This window comes from Haliotis rufescens, unplaced genomic scaffold (assembly GCF_023055435.1).
Source record: "Haliotis rufescens isolate VD_foot unplaced genomic scaffold, xgHalRufe1.0.p SCAF_2, whole genome shotgun sequence".
Lineage (NCBI taxonomy): Eukaryota > Metazoa > Mollusca > Gastropoda > Lepetellida > Haliotidae > Haliotis > Haliotis rufescens.
In genome coordinates this window covers 44,700,090-44,727,871 of record NW_025963890.1, presented here as the reverse complement: position 1 = coordinate 44,727,871, position 27,782 = coordinate 44,700,090, and the positions used below count along the sequence as shown (strand labels likewise).

The following is a 27,782-nucleotide window of genomic DNA, read 5'->3' as shown; positions in this document are numbered from 1 at the left end:
CTGTAAACGTTTATAATCAAAATAAAAAAATACACCGAGGTATCACGGCTTGAGATATTGTTGCAGATACTTGTCATTGTCGAATCACAGATAATCGCGCTAAAGCACAAGTCAACAATGTTAATGACGCTGTGAGCATGATCGACTCTCATAGGTGAATTTCATGTACTCACCGTGTTTATATGTAATAATCTCTTTGCACTTAAAATCATGTCTCGAACTTTGTTAGGGAGAGTTCACTGAACTATTCAACTTACATTAACCTATGTGAGCGCAGCCTCAGAAGCAGCATCGCGATTAAAGTGACCAGTACCAGTAGAACCACAGAAAAAGACATGCGCTGCAGTACAGCTGGAAAAATAGTTAGAGAATGATGGAATAATATATGACAATAGATTATTGACAACGACATTGTGTACCGATCAATTTGTATTCACATTCGTAAATTAGGATATATACAAGATTATTTCCTAGATAGTCTCAGGCCAAATGCAAGAAAAGTGCCCATCTAGTAGGATCTCCAAGAGGCAGTAAAAGTGTTATCCAGTAATTAGTATGATATCTCCCACCCTTCGGAAAATCTTCTCAGTATGGAACCAGCCACAGAATGTACCAGGTTGCAATAAATAAACAAGATTTTCCGGATTGCTTGCCCCACACAGCCCCCATGGCTCAGACACACCATCACATGCAGACAATGAGGATGGAGGATGCAAAGTATCCTGATTCACAAAGTAGTTTCACAGATAACTATCCTTAACTATCAACAGATAGGCTAAACCCTTCTTTGATATCTTGAGATAGCGCTCATATTTAATATTATACATTAAATGTCATAGGTTGATAATGATCAATGGATATTTATTGCTTATTTGAGAGGATCTTGAGAAATAATTTGTTTGCATTATTGTGGAGATTTACAATTTGTGTGAATAATTTCCTAAAGAGCATTTTTCTTTCGTGAGTGTGAAGTATGTAGTGGATTTCATTATTATTAATAGTTGAACATGTAGAGCATAGCCTCTGGTGTTGTTGAATTGGTGGCTTTGTATTTGTACCAAGTTCTACAGTTGATTAATGGTCACTTAATCTTAATTCAGGAAAGTGCAATCGATATTTACTTATTTTACAGTGACTGGGATAAGGTTTAAATTTTAGTTTAACTATCCTGTAAGTTTTGTCCTGTGCCTTTAGTTGCCTTAGCATCATGAAGAGATTCGTTGAAGATCGAGTTGAGTTTAGATTTATTGTAGGAAATCTGAATTTAATGGGTTTTTTAGAATAGATTGAGTTGGTATACGCATCCCATTAGTTTATTCACCAAAGATATACCTTCAACTAAAACGTTCTGAAGTGTACCGTTTTTTGAAGAACTAACATGGTGATAGAAATTCAGTATTTTTATTACCACTGTGTAAATAAGAGGAAAGAATCCTAGTTCTGTTCGGCTTGCCGAGTTGTTTTGCTGACACCTAGCATGGATTTACAAAATCTGAGCTGCAGTTTCTCGGGGATGAACGAATCGGAGTTGTTCTGGAGGATTGATGCTTCACCCAAGATTTCACAAATACATAAGATTACTGGCTCGATTAATCCTTTGACTAATTTGCAAAACGTTATAGGTATATTTTGGTTAAATAATTGTAGGGTGAAGTTTGTGGAAGACCTTTGACCTTCTTTCAGGAGAGGTTTATCACTACCTTGCTTCAAATGTTATTCCTGAGTAATTACATCTATCCGTAACGAGTATTTTTGTATCACCCACGATGTAAGTGTTCGCTTCTTCTATTTTACTTGATTTCCAATTAAACATTATTTTGTCACCATTCGTCTTTTGGTTATTCGTTGCACAAAATACACTCAGGCCATCAAGTATAATTTGTAACTGTTTGGCGGAATCGGCAAATAGTACTAAGTCATCGGCAAACCACCATTAAGTGTCATATTATTACTACCAGATTTGATATAATGTGGAGGATCATTGAGGAATATATTAAATAATATGGGAGACAAAGTGCATCATTGTCTTTCCCCAATGTTGGATTTAAAAGATTTTGAAGTGACCTCTTAGTTTTCACTTTATAAGAGATATCATTATGTAGTGATGATATTATTTTCAATACACTTCCTGAGATTTTATCTGATTTTGTTAGATTTGTTAGGATTAGTGATCTGTCAACTGAATTGAAGCAAGTTTTTAGTTGTTGTTTTTCTTTTTACGTTTTCGGAGTCTATTAATGTTTTAAGAACAAACTCATTATCTGACGTTCCTTAGCCAGACTGACAGTGGTCTTAAAATTCGATTTTTCATTAATAACCTTGCTAAATAGTTTACCAAAGCAGCGGGTGATGATTTCAGGTGTTCGCGAAAAGGTGAGCGTATCACGCCAAACCGGTTGAACGCGTTACAGACAGGATGCCCAGCTCTGTGGGATGTGACAACAATTTAAGACATCATTATCACTGTACAAGATATTGATTTTAAAAATTCATGTTATCTTTCGTTGTTTTGTTTTATTGAAGTGAGAATGCCATTAACTGTTATTGGTATATTACGACTGTCAGAGATATGCATATCTCTATGTCTTGATGAAATGTGTAGGTTATTCGGAGATGATATCTGTGTTTTAGTGGATTGTTAGCTCCTCATGATGAGGATAAACAGACTTTTTCTGGGATGACATTCTAAGTTTATTTAATAGTGTCTAGAATTCCTTTGGTTCCTGTCCTGTCCTGCCAAGGTTCCCAGTTGCTATAGCTGGTTTTGTTTATATTCACGTTGTTTTCTTCTGAGTAACTCTTTGTATTCTTTTTTTTTGGTAAAAAGAGCCTTATTTGCAAATGATATATATTATCTTTATCTATTACATCTTTACATCCAACATGAAACCATTGGTTTGTTGGTAGATTTGATGTATTTTTGCAAGGCTTTGTTGATAGTTATTGACGGATTGTCAGAGAAGGCATCAACGAGTGCTTCACATTTAGAACTATCTTGTGGGCTGGGGATTAACATAAACTTGTTTAAGGCAGTTTGAATATTTAACCTAGAAGTAGGATGATCAATACAAATGTGACTGTTGGAATGACAGTGTCTTCTACCCCTGTATTTAGTAAAGGTTGAATTTGGGGACTTATGAATATATTTGCCAATTATGTAAAAAACATATATTCAAAACACTGCAGAATAGAACATATAAATAATCTGATTTTATTTATTATTCTTTCTTCTCATTTCCTTTTAAAAGAGCAAACCTAACTGACTTTTGTTATCGGCCCTCTCTTTAAGTGAGATTATAGACACCCAGAACGTTGATATAGCTTTCATAACTGAGTACAAGCTTACTGTACATTCTCAAAGTTCTATCGGAAAAATTCATCCAGATTATTGGTTATTCGTCACAAACTGTTGCCTGGGTGTAAACAAAGTTCTGTTCTATTGGATCACACGCTAGTTGTGCCGTTAACGCAACTTCATATGGCTGAAAAACTCGCATGGGAGCGAACTCAACGATAGCGTTGTGCAAAAGGGAACCAGACGCTATTAATACATCAATCACGATTTTCTGTGCAGTTTGCCGATCGAAGAATTGGTGAAAGGTATGACGCCGATAACGTCATCCAGCGAGATCGATACGGCAGTGGAAGCGTTATGGTATGGGCGGACATTTATGGTAATGGAAAACTGATCTGGTGATAGTTAATGGAAATCTCAACACTCAGCGTTATTGTGACAACATTGTCGGACATGTGGTCATTCTATTCATTCAGCAACATCGTGGATTTTGTCCCAAAAAGACATGCTTCTGACTAACGGGATCGGGTGGTCAGGCTCGCTGACTTGGTTGATGCATGTCATCGATCCCAATTGAGTGAGTTAGTGAGTGAGTTGGGTTTAACGCCGCTTTTAACAGTATTCTAGTTATATCACGGCCTGCCAGCTTAATGTGGGAGGAAAGCCCGAAGTGATGCAGGTCTAAGACGTTTACCACTTCGGTGAAACCCACGAGCACGGGTATGGAGCTGACAAACCTAGAAACATAATTGGGGCGAACCGGGATTCGAACCCACAATCATAGGTTTCTGGCGTGCCCAAGGGACGCAAGTCTGCACAGCGAATCGCGGCGCCTTAGACGACTGGGCCACCCGTGCCCCCCGATCCCAACTGAGTGGATCGAGGCTCATGATATCAATCGCTGGATTGTCTGGTCAAGACTCGATTATTTAGAGGCTGCCGTCATATAGCTGGAATATTGCTGAGTGCGGCGTTAAACAACAAACCAAACCAAAAAGACAATGCCCGGCCCATACAGCACGAATGACTCGGGATCTTCAGAGAAACCAAGTTTCTGTTTTGAACATGCCAGCAAGACCTCCGGACCTTTGTCCGATAGAGCATGCATGTGATATCCTGTGGAGGCCATAAAGGGGAACATAGCTCTGATCCAGGCTGATGGTGCCGTCACACGTCATTGACATTTTGGTGTATCCACCCCCGTCTTGACAAATGATTTCCCAAGTCTGTGAAAGTGACACGTCACCGTTGGGGGATGAGTTTGCATTGTTAAGTGGCGTTTGATGTAATATACTGAACCAAATTAAAAACTTCACAATCCTAAAATTTTAACATTTTGACCAGTTATCACTGTGGGCCCTTATTGTGTATTTAAACAGTAATGGCCACGTATTGTCTTCAGATAACACCCGTTTTTTGTGCAGGCGCATCGATCAAAATCATGTGCACAGCACTATAGTGGCAAAAGTGGTTGTTCACGTGCAACTGGTCACGTGGCCATAATACCGCACGTGTTTTCAGCTATACTTGTTAGCAGTCATTAAAAAAAAACAAAAAAAACAAGAAAACAAAAGTCTTTACGGCCATTTGTCATGATCATGCCACGCCTTTCAAATGTGAAACGTGAACGTGCCCTCGGCATGTTGCAGACGGGAACGTCCTTAGCTGAAGTCGCAAGGACGATGGGTTGTAGTCGACGGACTGTTTATGATTTACAGACGCGTCTACAGCAAACGGGTACCACCGCTGATCGCCCTCGCCCAGGTCGACCACGTGTGACGTCACATGCAGAGGATCATCAGATTGTCTTACGTCACCTCCGTAACCGATTTTTGACGGCTACATCAACCAGAAATGAACTGTTTAGGGGTAGACTGAGTGCGCAAACTGTTCGAAACCGTCTGAGAACTGCTCACCTTCAAGCACGACGGCCAAATTGCGGGCCGATTCTGACTCAATTACACAGATGTCAACGTCAATTGTGGGCACAGCGACACTTACGATGGACTCAGAAGTAAAGAAATCAAGTCGTCTTCAGTGATTTAATCTTCGATTTGCTGATGGTAGGGCGAGGGTGTGGAAGTGCCGTCATGAACGTTACGCCCAGTGTTGTGTACAGGAAGTTGACAGATTTCGAGGCGGAAGTGTCATGGTGTGGGGTGCTTTCTGTTGAAATGCACGTTCCAGGCTTCTTGTCATCCGTGGCAACCTCAACGCTGCTGCTTACCGCGGCCAGGTACCGGCACCAGAACTTCTGCCTTTTATGGCAGCACATGGACCCGGTTTGATCTACCCACACGACAATGCCAGACCCCACACAACGATTTTGACAAGGAATTTCCTTCAGAATGCGGGAGTCAACGTCATGGACTGGCCGTCAAGGTCTCCCGACCTCAATCCCATCGAACACGTCTGGGATCCTCTTGGCGGAAGTCTGCACACTCTACAGAATCAACCACAGAATTGGTAAGATCTTGGCACCATTTTGCAGCAACAATGGTGTCGTCTTCCCAATCATGTGTTCACAAGCATCACAAGGTCCATGCGGAGGCGTTGTGTGGCAGTTGTCAACGCACATGGTGGCCATACACGCTACTGAACTTGTGTGCCATCAGATTCTCGTGCTTGGGACTTGGGACATTTAAACTGTTGATGTAATTACCGAATACCGTAGGTGCTTGGAACAAATTATGGTTACCACCGTTAATTAAAGTCCTTCTTTGGACATTATTGATTAAAAATTGCCTTCTCTGAGACATTTGTCCGTTGTATATCATATATGGGATTACTTTTAAAAATGCTTTTTTACAATTGTTTTGGTTCAGTATATAATAGTTTAAGGCAAGAGTAATTTGTGGTTTTTGTTTGTTTGTGCATATATCATTTGTATATGTTGCTGAGAGACGGACAAACGCATTTTATGAACTGTTTTCTATTACCCCTTTGCATCTTTGTTACTTTAATGAATTAAAAATATGTCAGTGAAGTCCAAATATGCAGATGATATTGACCAGGACCATGTTTGTGCATGATATCGGGCTAAGCCTATATCTCGGAATAGCAACGGTTACTAGGGTGGTTAATGGGGCGTAGTGGGAATGTAGATATATGATTTGGAACGTGATTTAGATACATAATGATTGATAACCCTTTGCTCATCGCACCTACCTAAGAACTGATACATTTGATCTGAGATACACAAATGATTTATGTATTTCTGGCTCAGTTCATATTCAATATTGAATACCAGTATGTCTTATTTGCTGAACTCATATAATCTGACTTACAGTCGTCGATTGTAAGTCAACGTTTTGTTTTCATTTGCGAAGCGTGGCTTTAACCGGGTCTCGTTAAATTTATGCCTTGCCTACTTTAAAAACAATGACCAATACTATACCAAAGTGCTACAATGAAGATTTGTTTGCATATAAATCCATATAAGAGTGGTACCAAAATATTAGACTATTTTATTCATGTCATGAAAATAGTTTTGTCCCATTGCTTTCAAAACCACTTGAGCGACACTATTGGTTAATTTGTTCTGAATCAGAAGTAGATACCGCCAGTAAAACGTCTGTCAAGGTGTTATTTTATGAGAACAACACAAACAATAGTATTGTAAAAATACTTCGCGTAGGCATTGTGTATTCTCGTGTGATGTTCGAGGGGGATACACTGACATCCTTGATGCGTCCGTACATTATGTTTGGCAGTATAAGTGTAGAGTAACTTACTATTTCCAGAGTCGCCGGGTGTGGTGTCTGTACATGGAGTCGTCTTGCATCCATCCTTACATATCTGATCCATACTACCGCGTGTAAAGCTGCATGGAGGACAATCATGCTCACAGTTCTGTCCATAGTAACCATCTCTGCAGGCAGTGCAGTCTCCAGTAGATCGGGCACATGTCAGGTACCGGGGGTAGCACTTGTTACTGCAGTTCTGTCCATACCGCCCGTCAAGACACGTGGTTTTAGAGCATGTCTGGTCTGTGTGACACCGGAATCCCTGGCACAAATCTGTACATATGAGATGAGATGTAATGCAGCTGCCGTTGAGACGTTCACACACTAGACAATTTACTGGACAGTGGATTCTGCATGAGATGCCTCTGTATCCATCCACACATCCGTGGGTACAAACAGTCCGACCAACTTCGTCAATGTTACATTGCTGGTTATTGCAAGTCATTGGACACGTATGCAGGCAACTGCTACCATAGAAACCGACTGGGCATTGTCGATTCTGTATACCAACAACCACTGACACTGAAAGCAAAAACGTTTTCGTAAAATAATTTAACAACTGAAACATACACGTCAACGCTACATGTCGATTATATCAGTACACATCACCACAGAACGTACGTTCATAAACAGTTAAGCTCTGATGCATGATTTCACAGGTATTTCATTAAAAAAAGATAAGCAATAATATATGTGCCTGTATCAAAACATAACAATACACCAAATTTAACTAATTCGCATTTTGGAATGTGGTATGGATTTTAGCTGAGTATTTATATTTAAGAATTTTGTTAATTGTTTTGAGGATCTCAAGCTTCTTTTATAGCATTTTTTGTAACCAAGCATATGTGATATATTTTTATTATATATGTACAATGAACAAGGCATATCTTCATAAAAAAAGTCAAAGCATTTGTTGTAATGCATGATTCAAAGAACTTTTAACATACTCTACAGTTATTTTCAATTTTCGATTAGTCTGTTTTTAGATGCGTAAAAGGAACAAAAGCCAATTTGTAGCTAACATGTATTTTGATTTTTGACTTTGTAAACATATCACGTTTCAAAAGCTGAAAATGACAATGTGATAAATAGCTTCAAGACAATTTCTTTATTGTTTAATGTCGGTCTCTGCCTATGTTCTTAACAGGTTTGTTTACTGCAGATCAACGTGTGACTTCATCAATTTGTAATGATTTTCACCAAACACAACCCTGATTTTAAGTTTCCTAGACATGTTTTCAACATCTCCGTTCTGAGGAACCAGTACACTGCCAGACAGAGCTATACATATCCATGGATAGTAACGAATAGTTGACTGCGTATCTGCAGTTCCAGAGCGTCATTTACTCAAGTCTATAATCAATAATTTACCAATCAAACTTCACACATTTTATTATATTAATATGTTTAAACCATACCCTGTAGATGGGTAGACAGGGCCCTTTCGTCGTGTCAATATGAACCCACAATTAATTACTATATTACATATTAATTACATATTGTTACCGATACTTACATAAAACTACGTAACGAATTAATCGACATCCATCCATACTTGCAGAAATGCTGAAAATAAACACTATCATCAGATACTAATAATGGCAAAGAATATATACATTTTATAAAAGAAATCAAAATTTGATTTCATGGATGGATAATTTTTCCATGTCGGACTACTTCATGAAACTATGGTCTGCATGATCGTTGTTAACTTTGTTGTGTCACAACGGTTGACAGAGTTAATAGAGATGAACTTTGACATATTCATTATTTATTACATGGTAGCCATTAATGCAGTTTTCACATGCAACTAATGGGATTTGTCACGTGTTACCAAAACCGCTTCAAAACTCAAAAGACATCTAAGCTAAATGCTAATTGAGTATGAGCATGTGTTTATGAATCACTATCAAATTCAGTTGAATTTTGACTCTTATTGAAGACTCAATAATAATGCGAAATTAACGCTATTGGTGGACGTGAAGCTGATGAATCACAAGTATCAGTGTCAAGGTATTTCTCCGTTGCCCGGAGCACAATTTTCCAGAGTTTGGGCATGATATTGGTCATATGGCACAACTAGAGATCGTCCCGGATGAGAGAAAACTTACAGCAGTCCAGGATCGCGACGCCCAGAGACCCGTTCCATAAAACGAGCGTAGCGCAACGACATTCTTGAGTCTATTTAAAAGCGTGTGAAGTTACGATCACTAAAGGACTACGGTAGTTTTGTATAACGGAACCCTGGCCCTTCACTGCAACCTACATTGCAAAACATATTCATGGTTTAATTACGAGCTGCCGGAATCCGAGCACGAAAGAACTACGTACGTTGACTTTATTTTACCTCAAAGCGGCTGCAGTGGTCTAGGTCACATTATGAGTAGCTTCAAGAACGTTGGTGTAACATAATTGGTTTAGTGATCATCACGTTTACTTTTTTCAAACGTGAAATGGGCGGCTCCGCGTGTATACTGGCGACGTAATGAGTGTGATGTCGGATGTTGCGTTCATGAAGTCGACAGATTCGGTGGAGGTATCATGATGTGGGGAGCTCTCTCTTGTGGGCGAAGAACAGCTCTTGCTTATTTCCAGGGCAATGTAACAGGTAAGGACATTACTTTGTCCCGACTCTGCAAACACCAGGGGTCGGGGGTACTTGTTGTTACCATGATCGGCATAGAGGGGATAAAACAAGGATTGGTCGATTTTGAGTAAGTATACTGAGTGGGGTATCCATGTTAAACTGCGGCATGGTATCTCAGCAACGTTAGAAACTAACAGTTTTTGTCCACTAGTCCATATAATGATAACATATAGCAAAACCCCTTAAAATTGGCCTTTACTATTGGGCACTTTGGTAAGGACTACAGGACTAGTGCCAATTTCTAACGCTGATCTCAGTGGTCTTGCACGATGAAACAAGCATTAGTCCCGACTAGTATAAACAGCCACACATAGTCCATGCACGTCGCTATATACATTTATAGTAAACGACATTTCTCCGGACCAATTTCAAGCAGAATATATACACACTCACGTACGTAGGCACGCATGCACACACGCACGCAACCACGTCGCTATATAAGTGCTCTAATCTTAAAGGCGACGTAAACCCCATTTCATCACACCCAACTTGAGTGCTCTAAACGTACTAACATGGCCGTCAACCATCCGGACAGACGTTTACGTCAACGACTGCCACCGTGGTCTGGTGGATGGTCTGGACCGCCCGGAGTGCCGTGGTTCGATCTTTGGTCGCGTCATCCCTGGCGCTCGGCACTAATATGAAAATCAAGACCTGGTCGGCTCGGAGTATACTTTTTTCTGAATGGGACATCCACGCGGTGAGCGCGCACACACACACGCACGCACGCGCGCAGGCAGGCACGCATGCATGCACGCACACACACTCTCTGAAAAATCTAGCTTCAAACTCGTTCCAACTTAGATGAGTGGAGCCTCATTTCTCGTTGGCTCTGTAGTTACATTCGACTCATGTGGATTTTCTGCTATCATTACCGTTACGTTACATCATTTGTAGCGCTTTCAGTGTACATTTGGTGTTTAGAATTCAGCGCGTTATAGATACATTTCATCGTTTATCATCCGCTCAATTCCTGAGCACAGAAGATTCACGACGAGATTGCATCATTTGAGCCGAGTATGGAATTTCTAACGACTGTCCACTTTATCCAAGGGGCGCTACTCCCAGTTTACAAGACGAAGTTCAAGGTCATAAGTAGACACGGGGATGAATGTCGTTATGATCTTTTGGGCAAAATACTATTAGTGAAAATCTCTGAACCTTTATAATTCCACCATGCTCACTATATTTCGGATTTGTTCTTGAGTTATGCGATAAATCACAGGTGCAACCCCAAAACTGTCAACAATACAGTTTGAGATCCATGCCGACATGCGTAGTGTGTCTATATATCGCTAGTGTTTTGTGAAATAGTGAGGTGTCTATAGTGAGCAGGGAAGACGTTGCACCGTATAGTTGCACAGTAACCCTGACACCCCCATTCCAATAACCAGCTGATGCCCAAAATAGTCCCGTCCGCGCGTGATGAAATCACGGAATGTTTAGTATAGTTATATTGTTATTAAACGGGTGAGCTTTACACGTAGGTGTAACCAAACTAGATATTTGACAATGGTGAATCTGCATTCGAATCAAACCAAGAAACCTGCATATTTGTGTATAGGGAGAGGTTTAGGTATGATGACAACGTATATGAAAAGAGATGTTTATAATGTGTGTAAGTTTTGGGTGCACCATGAGTTCAATAATGAATTCTGACACTCACAACAATTATTGTGCTGAAAGCATCAATGGCTGTGTCCACTATCCAGTGTGTTCATCTCAACCTGTAAGAAATAAAAATAGACGTTACAGCGTCTTGAGTAAATGTCCACAAACATTTAGATTTCTCGGGCTTAAAAGTTGTTTCCTTTGTGACTGATGTCTTTTCAAACATTTTGTTTTACGAACACTGGCTCAAGTCGCCAGCTTGAATTAAGAATTATGCAACACAATTTATTTTTTGTAACTAATCAAATCAAAACAGATAAGCCGTATGGGTATTAAGGATCGTACCACTGGCAAAATCTGGCAAAATCTATCAATTGAAAGATCCATGTACAGGATAAAACACTCAGTTGTGATTTTACATACCGATTCATCTACAGGACCCTCAGCCCTCTTGTTTCTCCGCCTTTTGTGCCTGCGCCTGTGAATATTATTTAATTGATATTCATATAACATATGGCATTCCAGCTAAGTGTATTTCGTGACGAAGTATAAACAATAAAACACTGTTTACAATAAAGAATTGTTAGACCATTAACTGGCACAGACCAAATTACATTGCACCAAGGCTTAATCATATTGTTTAAATGGACCATTAACATCCTTTACATATGCTGACAAATGTATGCCAGTGACAAACAGTTTTCGCTTACGTTTGCAAAGTTTACAATAATTGCCTATATCCAGGTTTGAATGTGTTTACTTACCGTATGACATATGCAAACAATCCTGCACACAAAAACACACTCACTATGATCAAGGGAACACTGAAACTGAGGCAGCTAGTGAAATCTGAAACTCAGAACAAACGGAACCATTTATCTACAGGATAACTTCAGTCGACATTTATAAATACAAGCAACTGCATTATGTTGCGGGGAAAGTTCGAACTTGTATCTACTTGAAAATCTGCATACAACTCTTACCACAATGTGTCTGCGTGATATTTGTATCAGGCTTGTTTGTTGGTGGCGTTGTAACTATACACGATGTCCCATTCTTGCACCCACTGGTACACTCGCCATCTACTTGGCTACAGATGTTGTTGATGCAGTTAGAGTTGCACTCTTTGCGACAGAAGGTATCATGATATCCCCCGTTACAACCTTCTAGACACTCTCCTGTAGTGAAATCACAGTGAATGATACCGTGAAAAGGGCGACAGTTAGATGGACAGTTCCTGTCACATGCAGGTCCCCACTTGTTACTACCACAGTGTCCACCTCCAACTTCACTGGTCACTGGTACTGTGAAGGATAAACGGATGTCAGCAGGTTACAGCAACAATAAGAGAGTCGGGTGTTCCTTAGTGAAATAAAGACTCAAGGTAAATACAGCAATACAGATACCAACCTTTCGTTTACGTTTTAAAACTCAATTTTTAGAAGATCAAATCGGCGTGCGATGTAAAATATTGCATTTACGCGACCAAAATCCAACATACTTGATATTAAGTTGGTAATCTAGGTTAGTTGGCATATTTACACTTTTGAAATAAGGATGGCAAATGCGATGATGTTTTGCAGGTTCTGTTCAAACCTTACCGAACTGGAAGATGGTATGGAGCCCAACCGTCCACGTTAAGATGCTCATTCCACATCGATACTGAATTCATCTCCCAAAACTCAACTGAAACATGTGAAATGTCATTACAACGAAACATGCGACATCGTACCACACATTTCAATGTCGATGTTAAAAATAAGTGTGTTTGTTTGTTTGTTGTTTAACGCCACACTCAATATTCCAACCATATGACGGCCGTCTGTAATTAATCGAGTCTGGACCAAACAACCCAGTGATTGACAACAGGCGCATCGATCCATGCAATTGGGATCGATGACATGCATCAACCAAGTCAGCGAGCCTGACCACCCGATCCCGTTAGCCGCCTCTTACGACAAGCATAGTCGCCTTTTATGGCAGGCAAGGGTTGCTGAAGACCTATTCTTCCCCGGATCTTCACGGGTCTAATCATGTGAGGATTAGAAGCCAAAACATATTTAACATTGATTTTAATCCTATCATTATTGCACTGACATAGCGACGTGTGTATGTGTGCGTGTGTGCGTGTGTGCGTGTGCATGTGCGCGTGCGTGCGTGCGTGCGTGTGTGTGTGTGTTTAGCTGCTTGTACTAGACCAGGCTAATGCCGATTTCATACTGCTAGCACACTGAGATACCATGCCGCAGGTTAACATGAATACCCCACTAAAACACAGAATACGGACTCCGAGCCGACCAGTCCTTGATAAGGGCCCTTAAGGCCGAGCGCCAGGCAGGGTAACAATCAGTATTATTTTTAACGTCTTTTGGTATGACGCGGCCGGGGATCTAACCTCAAACCTCCCAGCGGCCGTCCCCGCACGGAGAATTGCAGAGACAGTTAGAAAGGTTGATAAGATTGACGAGGGTGATGATTATTTATTTTGGATAAGTTGTTTTTGTCATATTAACCGCTAATGTTCAATGTTCAATTTATCGTATTTTTGCTATAATTTTGCTATATTTGCTATCTTTTTTGCTATATTAGCTATAATTTTGCTATAATTTTGCTACATTTGCTATAATTTTGCTATACTTTTACCATATTTTTGCTATAATTTTCCTATATTTTGCAAAGCAATTGCATAAGCAGCTGGTTGATTGGTTTTTAATACGAGTTTACAATGCTTCGTTGCTGCTTACAGTTTTCTGACTTTATCTCGTTCAAACTTGGTATAAATAACATCATTTTCGCGTAAACATTCCTCGAATGAATCTCGGTCTTTGCAATGAAACAAGGCAACCCATTTGGTCTGCTCTCTGAGATTTTTCAGGACAGAGTTGTATTTTTGAGTAAGTACCTAAACGCTATGGTGAGTATGCCGTCCGGAGAATGCTAAATACGAAAGCATATCTTTCTTTTTGGTGAGTTCTTTACTCGCGCTACAATCGTCTATTACGAAAAGGGTTGATTCTCCTTTGTATTTTTCGTGACATACTCGTAAACAGTCTTGTAAACGATCGCCCGGATCATTCATAACCCAATCTCTCGATAGGTATGTTTTATTAAACGCTTACAGTCGGGCACAGAATAATAATATGATCGAAAATGTCCCGATAATGACTTTGTAAAATTTCTAGAATAAAAGCTGTTTTTCCACAACCCGTTTGCCCGCATATGATAGCGCAGTGTGGTACTTTAGGTAAAAGATTATTAATAGATTGCTTGCACAAATCTTCCATTCTGTATATTAAGTTGCGCATTCATAATCACGTACAAATATATGTTTAATTTACCAGCTGATTCCTGGAGCTTCGTTATCTGTATAGTGACACCCTCACTAGCGTTTTCTATTCTCCGCCCACTGCCGTGTAATTGGGCATCGTCTGTTGTTCGCTTGTCGAGCCATAGCACGTACTTCGTGGTGAGGTATTCACCCATCGATACACCCCCGAGAGACAGATCTTTCACGACCGCGTTAACTTCTTGGCTTCGTTTTATAGAAGGGAGTTTTTTAATCTCATCCCATTGTTGATACGCTAGCATTCCTTGGCTATATAGTTGATTAGGTACGCCCTCGATAGTCAATTCTACTTTTGTAATCTTGGGATTGTAGAACTTCTCCGTACTTCTTTTAAATACATCGGAGGGGTCCTCAAACAACATTAAAATACCCTTCAACGATCTCGTGGGGACGTTTAAATTGTTATTCAACGTCGTATCTTTTTTGTTCCTCGTGATCTTTCGATGTCGAAGCACGCGATCGTACAAAATGCCTAAACTTCCTGTATACTGGTTACGAATTTGTCTGGCTAATTCAGGATCTGTTATCATATCATACTCCAGCGAGATATTGTCAATGGAATAGCTAGCATCTTCAGCAGCTCTGATTACTCTACCATAGTCATTAAAAGTGAGTTTGTATTCTAACCTATCGCCTAGGGATGCTTGATAAAAGGGCATGTGGGAATCTAGTAATTCAAAGTCGAGCGGAATATAGAATCTGTTACCTTATGCGTCGGCAACAGCGAGATCTTTTACGACGGTATTATCACCATTTTCAGCACCCAAACGCAGTCTCAATGTGTTCCGATTACAAATACCTTGGTACTGTAAAGTTTCCCGCTCTTTATCCGTTCTCCAGAGATCCATGTTACAATAGTATATATCGCTATCATCGATACTCAAAACCTCATTACCGCTAATTTCAATCGCAATTTTCTTAACGATAGCACGACCTATTTTCTGAACAGGCTCCCTGTTAACATTGTTAGAAGCCAAATTAATCGTAAATGCTAGTCAGACAATTCCCGGAACTAACACATCGTGTGCGCCGAGATTAGGAAAGCGAACCAGAAGCGTTTGATTCTCATCAATGGTACTCGGGTTATTAGTTATAGTTACAGACTGACGAATTGCTTTGACCCCTAATGGATCTCGAAGTCTACGTTGTGGGTTTAACTTGCGTCCGTATTGCGAAGACATTGTTATATTGAAATTATATAACCTTATGTTTACTATAAAAATGGATGATTTTAATCTAGATGATTTAGATAACCCTAGTACAATCGAAGAGGGTACCAATGAAACCAGCTTTGGTGGCATGAATCTTAACGATGAACCTTTTACAATCAACCGTTAATGATTATTACGATACCTTTAAAGATGTAAGTCTTATTGGTCGTGACTATTCAAAGTTTACGATAGATATTTAAGGAATATTGCGACTGCGTGGTGCTCCGGATATTGATCTTATGAATTCTCGTACTCATAAGCCCCTAGCCTTGCCTACGATAGCCGCTAAACACGGTATCAGCACTGTTCATGATGAATTAGGTTTTGTAGACTACTCGCCACGAGAAAAACTTTCCGTAAAGACTACTAAGGTTCTTCGGACTGTGTGTACTGAACTCGGTAAGATAGATAATTTGGAAGAAAGCTCGAAGGTGGCCTCGGACGGAGTCGGAGAAATCTTGGATACCTACTACGATAATTCCACGGTCAGTGTATCACCATATTCAGAGTTCAGTATTAGGGAATTACAAGGCCTTGACAAGGCAATGCGAACAATGCAGTGAGAACTCATCAATAATATAGACAAGCTATCCGAAATCGACAAGCATATAGCTTATGAGAAAACAAAACTTGAACAGGCGGGTGATGAATTCAGTAGACGTCGGATTGCAGAAAGATTACGTAAATTAGAAGAGGAAAGATCGGCCCGCCTCGAAGCGGCTTCCAGTAATAGAAAGGCACTTCGTTCACAAATCAGTCGAATTTGAGAAACTATCGATCAAGTCCTCAATGATGACACTACACTGGCCGATAAAATTAAAACATTGTTCAGAGAACAGGGAATAACCATTACCAGTATTTTAACCGCATTGGGATTTATTATATCGATTTTGACTCTTGCGTTAACCGGTGGCGGTACAGGAGGTGGCACACTGCCTAGTGATAGGGGTGGTATAAAAGAGTGGATAATAAAGTATTTAACAGCATTAGGTTCAGCACTAGGAAAGCTCGCTGGGAAAGCCGCGTCTGCACTTCCCGGTATAATAGGGAGTATAGTTTCCTGGCTCTTGAATTTATTAGCTAAGACCACCACTTGGCTTAGTCAAAACTTGTGGGCACTGATCGTAGCAATTGCAGGGCTGTTGTACGTATTCGCTAAAGACTATTTAAACAAATCATGAGTAAACCAGCCGCGACTCCACCCACTACAAGCACTGTTTTTTCATCGATATGTTGTTGATTTTTAGCTACAATATGCGGTGGTACTTGTGGTTGTGCGTTAGTAGACATGTGAGTAGATAACTGTGTTTGTTTGCGTTATTAATTCGGTATTAATATCTGAATTTATACCTGGTTTTTGTTGATCGGTAGCAATAACAATTTTATTATTATAGCCTATCACTTGACCGATCTTAAGTTCCATATTACTAGGAGACATGTATAGTCCCGGCGCATAAACATAGTCCACTTTGGATTGAGCGTACTGCAATACATCTTGATAACGCTTTATAGAAGATGGTATGTCAACTGGTGAATTAATAGCATCCTCCACGTTTGCGACAAACTGTTTTTGTGCATCGAGCGCCGTCCCAGAACCGATGATTCCCGTTCGTGTTTGCGATTGTGCACCGAGAATTGCCCATACATAAGTTCTTATTGATTCATTAACTCTTACAAATCCTGGGTTAGTAAAATTATTTTCTGTTTTATCATTAAGAAGTTCATTCCAAGTGTTTGCGGTATCGTTCAGATGTATACATTTTGTAACAATGTAAATTAAACCACTCTTAAAACTCATAATATCCCCTCTCCAATCGTTACTCGAAAGTTCCCAGTCTTTATACCAATGATGGGTTTTTAGAAATAGATCATACATTCTTATGTTAAGTTTGCTGGTATGCAACAATTTAAACACATTAAATGGAGCTTTGTTAACTTCTTTAAATAAATCTTCGCTTTCTTCTTTGACAGTTATTTCCCCTGTGTAAGGAACGCCTAAACCATGGTTAATTCCTTTAATACGCCAATCTTTACTCGTAGAAATATTAAATTCCTGACAAATACGTTCATAAGCGAACCTATTGTACGGATTAGTTGTGGAATTCCATGCTCGATCCTGCGGTAATGGAGCACTAATTTCTTTAAGTATACGTCTAATCTGATAGTACACATGAAATATTACAACAGACTTATTTAGTTCAAATCCTGGAGCACAAAGAGATACACCACATCCCGTTGTGGCACACCATATGGCAAAGTTTAACTGATTTGGCCAAAATTGCATCGTATTGTGAAACCAATCGTGCACCATTTTATCGCTAGTTGCCGTGACCCTGTACTTTTCAAAGATATCAGGGAATTTAACGAAAAACTCAGCGGCAGAGGCACTTACTAAAATCGACTGATTAGTAATGTAAATTGATTTCATATTTAAGTTATCATATAGTATCTTTGTATATTTAATATGTTTGTCACACTCACAGGAATAACAAATGGTCAGTCTATTGAACTGCTTCATACTATCGATAATTCAGATGGACAATTTGAAGTCGCCCAATGCGATGTAACGTATTACCCACAGTGGACAAATATAAGTGCTGTGAGAAGAAATAATGAGTTCTTAATAAATAGAAGAAAAAAACATTATACCTGATGCATATTACAGCGTATGCTCACTTAATGATGAAATTTTAAGCCTTTGGGAGTTAGTCTCACACAAAATGAGTCGAATGGGATGTTGATTTTGAACTCTGGAGAAAATAATATAATTCTTCTCCAATACTTAGACGTTACACTTGGATTTGCACGCGGGGGAGGAAAAGTATTAGTCCCCAACGAAATAGTGCTTGGAGTTAAATTACCCGATTTAGTTCCCTATAAAGAGTTGTGCATCCATCTTGATCAGATCAGTACAACGGATAATATTCAATTCGAAAGTCCTTCAACTCTACTGAGACCTATTCCAGTGAAAGATGAAAAATATAATAGCGGTAGAACGGAATCTTTCTCAACATTACAATATAAAAAATTGAAGCGTGGTATTATTTCACACCTCAAAATTTCTGTATTAGATGTAAAACACCAACCTGTACATATAGGATACTTGAGTGTAACACTCCATATTAAAAATAATGGTTGATTCATCAGGCCCTGGAACACTCAGACAATGTAATACAATTGCGCTTTCCGATCTCGGAGACACAGAAGGATTCGGTAAACCCGGTACCAATGGCAAGTCATACGCCTTACACTTACAAGATAATGTATACAAGCGGAAAGAAGTTACATTCACAGATAATCTAGAACATTTAACTTATGTCGACGTTAGTAGACTCCATAAAAACACTTTGTACAATCTTATTCTCAACAGTGATAATAAATGGACTATGGTCGAAGCAAACATCGAATTGCTACTGAATATCATTATTACCCCACCATATGTGATGATGGGTAAGGCACATAATTTAACTGAGATAATAAATAGTGGCATCGTACTCGCGGCTTATATCCCATCAATAGTCACCCCCCTAACAGAAAACCCAGGTCATATGTTATATCGTCCCGTCTCCATTATTTGACGTTCTCCATTTTTCGACGGCCGATGTTATCGCGTTATTTTCCGAGAACACGTGGGAGGTCAGAGGTCACAGGGAGTTGTAAACAACAACCCGACCCCCGCATCTCGCAAACAAATATTGCCGATAATGGAGATTCGTAAGGTAAGTTAAACAAAAAATTCACACCACACTGTATATAAAGCCAGGATTACTTATTCCCCAAAAGTCTTCACTTTTAATGTCAGATTTCATCAAGTCAGTCGGTCAAAATCCCACCAAAGTCAATCGTCTGCTAGCACTTGTCAATGGCCTCAGTAAATACACACTTTCTAATGACGTCACGCTCAGACCGCTAAAAAAAGTACGGAAGCTTGACTGGGCCATCCTTACTGAACTTAACAGTACGTTGTTGACTTCCTACATCAGTTAGATTTACTTTTACGCGACCAGTGTTCTTTGTAATTGAAAAGAGTCACATAGCAAGATATAGCAACAAAAAACAGTAAATATTGTGTACAATAAATGGGTTTAATTACTTGCAGCCACTTCCTTCAGCTCGAGGGTCATATAGGTCGTCCTATACACAGGAAGACTTACACAACTCATATATGACAGTTTTGGAGGAGAATGTCCCTGTTCAGCAAGCTGCAGTAGGGTGGGGGGTTCCTATTACTACCTTGAAAGATCGTGTGAGAGGCAGAATCCATATTGATGTCGTTAAATCTGGCAAAACCACTATGTTCACACAAGAGGAGGAGTCCCTGCTTGTTGATCACATTAAAGTCATGAGTGAGATTGGGTACGGCTATACCAGACATGAAACAATCAATTTGGCAACTGATTATGCTCACCATCTAGGACACAGGGACAGAATCACGCCTCTCAGTTTACGTTGGCTGTATAATTTTCTTTCACGTTGGCCTGATATTCGCGTGCAGAAGCCCAGGAAACTGGAATACGCCAGAGCTAGATGTGCTACTCGGCAGTCAGTTGATAGCTATTTTATCGAGCTAGACAAGATTATGAAAAAGCACAGTTTCCAAGACAGAGATCAAGACATCTTCAACATTGATGAGAAAGGTTTACAGACCGATATCACACCTCCTAAAATAGTATCATCGTCGAAGTGTAAACCCCAGGCAGTAACCACTGGAAAGTCCAAAACAGTAACTTTGATTGGTGCCGTGAGTGCGACTGGCAGTTCGATCCCACCATTCTTCATTTTTCCTGGCCAACGGATGAGAGAAGATTTGATGGCAGGAGCTAAACCAGGTGCTGATGGAAGTGTTTCAGAGACTGGATGGTCCAACACTGATATCTTCAATAGGTACATGAAGACTCACTTTGCGAAGTATGCTAAAAGTGACAGTGCTGATTCTCCTTTGCTTGTTCTGTATGATGGACACAGAAGCCATGTTTCACTGGGACTCATCCAATGGGCGAAAGAGCACAACATAGTCCTATTTGTGTTGCCACCTCATACAAGCCACCTGCTGCAACCGCTCGACATTGGGTGCTATGGACCTGTCGAAGCTGGATGGACAGCTGCATGCCACAGACATCTGCGAGAGTCAGGAGGCAAAGCTATCACCAGATACGATGTTTGCAAGATTGCCTGCAAAGTTTTGGCCTGCACATTAACACCCAACAACATCTTGTCTTCATTCAGACGATCTGGCATCTTTCCATATAACAAAGACGTTGTGACAGATGAGGCAGTAGCACCAGCCATGACATTCAAGCAGCAGACACTCTGTGAAGTAGCAGGAGATTTGTCACAAGCCCGTGATTTCTTAGGGAAGAGAGGGGGTGAGGTTCTAGAGAATGTCCAGACAGCCAAAGTCAGAAAAAACATGAGTAAAATCGTTGGAGGGAAGCCCATTACTAAAGATGAGGTTACTAACAAACTTATTGAACATCAGGAAGCACAAAAGAAAATAAAGCCCACTTCAATCAACAGTCATCAAATAACAACTGAAAAGGAAAGCACAGAGCGCAAAGGAAAAGGAAATGGATCGAAAGGAAAGGGGAAAAGAAAGGCTAGAACACCTAGACAAGTGCCAGTTATAACTGAAGATTCACAATCCTCCGACAGTGACGACAGTGGAGATGGTGAAACGTGTTGTGTTTGTGACAAATTCACGCCGGATGAACTTAGGCAATGCACAAATGTAACTTTTGTGAATTGGGCTCAGTGCACGAGACCTACATGTGGACATTGGGTGCACTTGAAGTTCTGCACGCATGTACGATTTGTACGAAGACATGGCGAATTCTTTTGTCCCCACTGTCAGCCAACATCACATGAGGAATAAAGCCTGGATGGTGTTCAGACTGTATATAGGTTGTTATTTGCAAAGTTTAGTTGATTTTGAAGGGCTACAAGTATTGATATGAAGACAAACACTCAGTGTCGGCATTCCCGATTTATGGTGAGTAAATATTTCCATACATTACTCGACAATACCAACTTTTCGTGCGTAACACGTTGTCGTCGAAAAATGGTGACGTCACTTGTGTGTACACAAATATAGGTCGGCCATTATCGATCGCTGCACCGGCGGAGAGAAACATCGAAAATATATATAAACAAATCAAAGTAAGCTGTTTTAAACACTTGATTAATGGATTATGAAAGGATACGTTTTGGTTTTGGTTAGTCCGCAATCGATGACATTATTCTCTTACACCGTCGAAAAATGGAGAAACCAGGGTATAGTCGTCCGGCAGTAAAAAATGTTAGTTTAAATTTGGTTACAGAATTTAATGATATTAAACTGAACTTGAGTGCAATACCTAATATTTCTACGCTTATTATTGAAGTTTAGTTTGGAGATGCACGGGAAGATGCCTTCGAAATATTACCAGGTCTATCGATTAAATGGCTAAAGAAACACCAACGTCAACGTTGCAGTATTATTCATATTGGAGCATCACCAGTTGCAACCCTTGAGGGGGTCCAAATTATTAAAAGTGGTAGTATTTCTCTTACTAAGATATCCATGCTGTATAATATTCATTTGATAAGATTGATGTATACTCTCAAAACATTTAAGCAAGACCAATTAAAGACTATTATATGACCGTAATATACACTATGAGTTTATATCCAGCGCTCGATGAGACATTTGAAAAGATGGATACTGTTGATGGATTTCGATTACATCAAATAAGCGACATAAAACATCGAATAGAGAAGGAGAGGGAGTTTAGACTTAGATTGTATAAAAAGTATCGCAGAGCCGTGAATGCTCTCAATGGAGTTGACACCGCACTTGTGACACCTGGTATGGGACTCGGTGTAACCGGTGTTGGTTTATTATCAACTATAATCGCCGCGCCTATCGTACTTGGCATGGAAATAGCCGCTGGAGTCTCAGGACTGGCAGGAAAAGCGATTAAATTCATTTCTCGTAAGTTGCAAAAGTAAGCATTAAAACATGCTAATATTCGGATACTCGCCGAAGCAAAGTTGAACAGCATTGAGGATCATATTTCGACAGCAATGGCTGATTGTAAGATATCCGAGGAGGAGTTTCGTTTAGTACTGTCGGAACTCACCAAATACAATGCAATGAAGCAGGAGATTCGATCAAATTCTCGTAAGACCAGTGGTATTAGCGAAGACGAGAAAAAAAAGTTCATATAACAGGGGAGGCAACAAGCGCGTCATTTAATCCGTGCCAAAACCAAAGAACTGGTTGGAGTTGAAAAAAATAGATTGCTTACTATCATTAGATCACATTTAGACGAATGCTTACATAAGTATATAATAATGGAATTTATGCTCAAGGACAAAATTATCAAATGGAGAGAATTACCACAAGGTATATATTATATCAGTGATGTCAAACCAACCAAATACGGTCATCAATTATTTCTTACCAATTACCAAGAAGAGTATATAGTCTGGTCTCCTAGTAAAATGAACGAAGAACTTAGTAAAAATGTTGAATATCACTTCGTTAGAAATAATGGTATACATATTAGTAAAAATAATAGAGAATATTTTCATTACAATTTAGTTTAGTCTCATCATCGGTGGTGAGCTAGAGTCAATTTAACTTATGCCTATAACTATCGTTGAATCGCATCATCATTTTTGCATAAAAAATTCCATCTGTAGTGGTGGTATAGGTATATAAATCTGGCTCCAGTGGAAGTGGTCCGGAACCCCCATTACCTATACTACTTATACCAATCCACTTACACAGTGTTAATCCATCACTAAGATGATCTAATTTAATAGTACGTGGCCCGATGTGTTCTACAATATATATTCAAATATCTGTGCGAATAGGCGGTGGGGTAAAACATCTCACATGACATGCTCATAACAGTTTCGTGCAGTTTCGAAACAATATGTTTCTGCAAGTTTATTTGTTGTTTAACGCAAGACTCAGCAATATTCCAGGTATTTGACGCCAGGTCTGTACATATTGATGTGACTTAAAGCAGACAAGGTGAGCATCAGTGCATGAGTGTTGTGAAAGCCACCTCAACTCTTGGTGTCATTAGAACAACGTATCATGTGACTCATAATGTTAATTGTGCGACAATGTCAAATATTTCCATCAAATAATGAACAATGAATATATTCAACCCCTGTCCATGACGCGATGTATTCTGTTATGTTAAAGCCTAGGTAGAGTCATCATCGATACTTGATCTAATATCGGTACACTGCTTTCACTTACTCTTGTCACATCATGCTTTCTCGTGATAAATACCCTGATTCGGTTACAGATCAAAGCTATAAATAGCCTGCATCAAATGCTTTTTTTCAAAGTATACAAAAGTTAATTTCGTTGATGGAATGTATCCAATGTTGCACTGCCACATAACAAATAAGTCTACATGTTCTTTTGTATTGACAAAGAGGGCTAAAACGGTCTTATTGTCTTTAATAGGGTTAATATTGATGAACCTTGACATTTGAAGGATTCCTTTCCTTTGGGAAACAAAGAAGACACGGATGTTTGATTTTTGAAATGTATCGTACCGAGAATCAATAATACGAGAAATAAAGTTATTGTTGAACTTAAAGTTGTCAAGAACACAAATTCCAAACTTTAGCCACGATGTGCGTCACATTTGACGGTCTTATGCCCGGCCCAAAATAAATTAGACCCATGCTTTGATGACCTTCAATACACTAAGCTCATTGTGTTTGTTAGTTAAGATATGTCTTTGTATGCGAAGTCATTATCAGGGCTAAGGACCATGTATGACAACTAAAGGCAAAAAGGATTATGTATCTTGTTTTCGGACCAATTCGTAAACCCCAAAGCGATTTAATTATTTACCTTCCCTATTTTGTTCATCTGTCTCCATTCGTTATTCCATACACCAAAAACATCTGACTTAAGTTAAGAATGATATCAACCTTATTTTACAACAATTCCTCACATCAATTTATTACATAACGAAGCGCCTAAATTTTCCTGTTGTGGTTTATATGAATCATCTCTCTAAAGTGTACAGATTACGTTCAAATTCACTCCCATCTTCTGAATAATGAGTACATCAATGGCGTGCAAATGTATATTCCTGAATGGTCAACACTGCATAACATGCGATTCGCTTTTGTAATACATATTGATTATATGATAAGCACTTTACACACAAAATAGACTAAATACATCGACATATTTTCTGATTTTCATCAATAACATATCCAACAGTCTGAACAAGGTAGTTTCACAAAGCCTGTCAACTTACTAGTCTTCCGTGCTGTGTTTATTATACATTATTAACTGAATGGGCTTTCGCCAGTAAAATGTTAATGCCATTGGTAATATAAAATATGTAACAGTGTTTCTCGGGCTATGTGTACAACCTGTAATAACCAACTTCATAATGTGATATTAATAGATAAGGCTTTTAAGAAATGCGATATTTTAATCGTAATTACTTGATGTCATGGATACAACGAAGGGTAGATTGTCTGTACAAAGATGTTACACAACAAAAGCCCCGTATAAATAATAAATAGGCATGGGGACCAAATGTTAATTTAAAATAACAGATTTTTTCTGACATATATTTTCGGACCAACTAATACGTAAGTTAACTTACAAATGTATTTACAGTGTTCAAACTGAGTTGGGGTCTTTCGCTATTAATATGAATTACGTACATAATGAATGTGAATGACCAACAAATAAGCATTAACAGATTCAATGTATACGGGTACACCATGAGTTACGTGGCAGTGAGAGAGAGAGCTTTATTTCAGTAAAGGGGCCACCGGCCCATTATATGATATCAATACATGATATCAGAGATTGACAATTTCAGCGCCAATGAGAAAGTTATTACGCTTTTTAAAAGCAAGCAATATATATTTAGCTAAAGCATTAATTATGCATGGGGTTTTAGATGTACCGAGCGTTACAAATTTATCAAAAGTTACATTTGTGTAACAATAGGAAGGTAGAACCTTACGTCTCAAACTGTCATAGTATGGTCCTTGTAAACAAAAATGATATTCAGACTCCACTTCCAGGTCTTACATAAAATGGACATAGTCTCCTAGCTCTAGGTATATTGTACTTCCTTCCATTTTCAGTTAGCAAAGTATGAGCAGAACATCTTAATTTACTCAAAGCAATAGGATAGGCACTTACTGGAATACAATCTAGATAATTTTCAAATACATTATATTGCTTAATACAAGAATTAAAAGAAAGTTTTGTGTAAGTTCTTAAACTGTTAGACCATTGTTGGTTATCTATATCAATACATTTTGTTTTTAGGTTATCAATAAGACCAATATGAGTGAGAATGTTGTAAGTTTATTTGTAATTGTTATCAGAGACAGCAAATGACTAAAACGTGCGTATAATATCGAGTAGTGGCCGGATTGTGAAAGGAAGTGTGATTTAGATTTACCCCAGTTGGTTGTTGACAAAACACGGGGCAGACTTTACTATTCCCGCAGTTTCGAGATGGATCAGGAACTAGAAAGATGGGAATTAGAGGCCTTTTATGATTTACTTGGCAGGTGCGGACAGGGTGCCACTCTGAAAACACCGAATTCCTGTCAGCTTCAAAACTACCCCAGTGTCAAGAAAGGAGCTCGGGCCTCTTTCAAGACTCTTGAAAGTAAAAACTTTTTGACACCCGTGAGTGCTCTGAAACGTGTTGTAGGGCTTGTCGTGTATTTCTGTTGCCACATATTTGACCAGTTGTATTGCCTTTGTTATTGTAAACCCAAAACTGAAAGTTTTAGTATACATTTTTGAGATTGCAAAATTTTACATCATGTTCTATTGTCGCATTCTCAACTTTTACCAAAGAGCACTATGTTAAAGAAAACAAGTTTCTATATAAGCCACATTTCATTTCACTTCACTTCACTTCACCTCACTTCATGAGTGTAAGTTTTGTATGAACATATTGATTGATGCCTGATGCCTGATGTTGACAACATGAAATCACAACATGAAAAATTTCGCAATGATTCAATTGCCACTGTCAGTTTAATACCCATTTAACCATGCAATTTCACTGGCATGACCTATACTTTCTCCCTCCTCTACATTTCCCGTGCTATGTAGTTTGGCAATTACGTCTAGGTTCAATGGGACATAAAGACCCAGCGTTATTTATTGAAATATTTCCTTCACAGGAAAAGTTTCTTTCCTATTCCGCGACTGCGCTGATATGGCTCATCTCTCCTTATTTCCTTATATGCACTGATGTCGCTTGCCACAGTCACAGCCACAGCGGCAGTCCACGGCAGACTAACACTATTAATTCGTATTTATTTTACTGTTGCAACTTGGGTGGGATCTGTGATGATGCACGGGTTTATCTTTATACTTGGCGTGTGTCTGTGTCTTCCGTCGGCACATTTATGCATGCCGTCAGGTAATGTTACTATTAAGTATCATATGTAGTATGCAAACGAGCAATTATTATTAATACCATATTATCTTTCCAGATGGTGACTGCCGTCAGCGTGAAATGAGAGAAACGATATCTGTCAAACTAATATATTTTTGATAATCTTGATAAATCAAACATATATCAGCAGATTAAAAACATAATCTTGTTCTAAGGCTACTTTCCTTCTCTTCCAGATTCGACTTGCACAGAAGGCCAGCAATGTTCACAATGTGGCTCCGATGGCAAGTGCCTAAGTGAGTGTTTTGTTGGATATTATGGCTCACAATGTAAATACAGATGTAGCCAAGGATGCCTAAACAATACGTGTACATTAAACACACAAAGTGGAGTCAGCGAGTGTTCTCATGGATGTCAGTTAGGGTTGTTTGGTCGAAGCTGTAGGGTGCCCTGTATAACCTCTTCACCTGGATGTAAGAGATGTGCATCTGGATGTGTTGGATCTTATTGCGTGC

General features: G+C 39.2%; 1 protein-coding gene across 1 annotated transcript; it reads right to left on the bottom strand.

The window, feature by feature from the left end:
- Positions 1 to 238: 238 nt before the first annotated feature.
- LOC124120026 (scavenger receptor class F member 1-like) lies at positions 239 to 7,556 on the bottom strand. Its single transcript, XM_048400047.1, has 2 exons — positions 7,030 to 7,556; positions 239 to 351 (listed from the first exon to the last, which is right to left on the bottom strand). The coding sequence occupies exons 1-2, from the start codon at positions 7,484 to 7,486 to the stop codon at positions 254 to 256; spliced, it is 555 nt and encodes a 184-aa protein (XP_048256004.1). The 5' UTR covers positions 7,487 to 7,556; the 3' UTR covers positions 239 to 253.
- Positions 7,557 to 27,782: the final 20,226 nt, after the last annotated feature.

Coding starts and splice junctions, on each gene's coding strand:
- LOC124120026 (XM_048400047.1), bottom strand. CDS start 7,486: ATGACTTGCAATAACCAGCAATGTAACATTGACGAAGTTGGTCGGACT. Junction 352..7,029: donor ACCCGGCGACTCTGGAAATA/GTAAGTTACTCT, acceptor CTATTTTTCCAG/CTGTACTGCAGCGCATGTCT.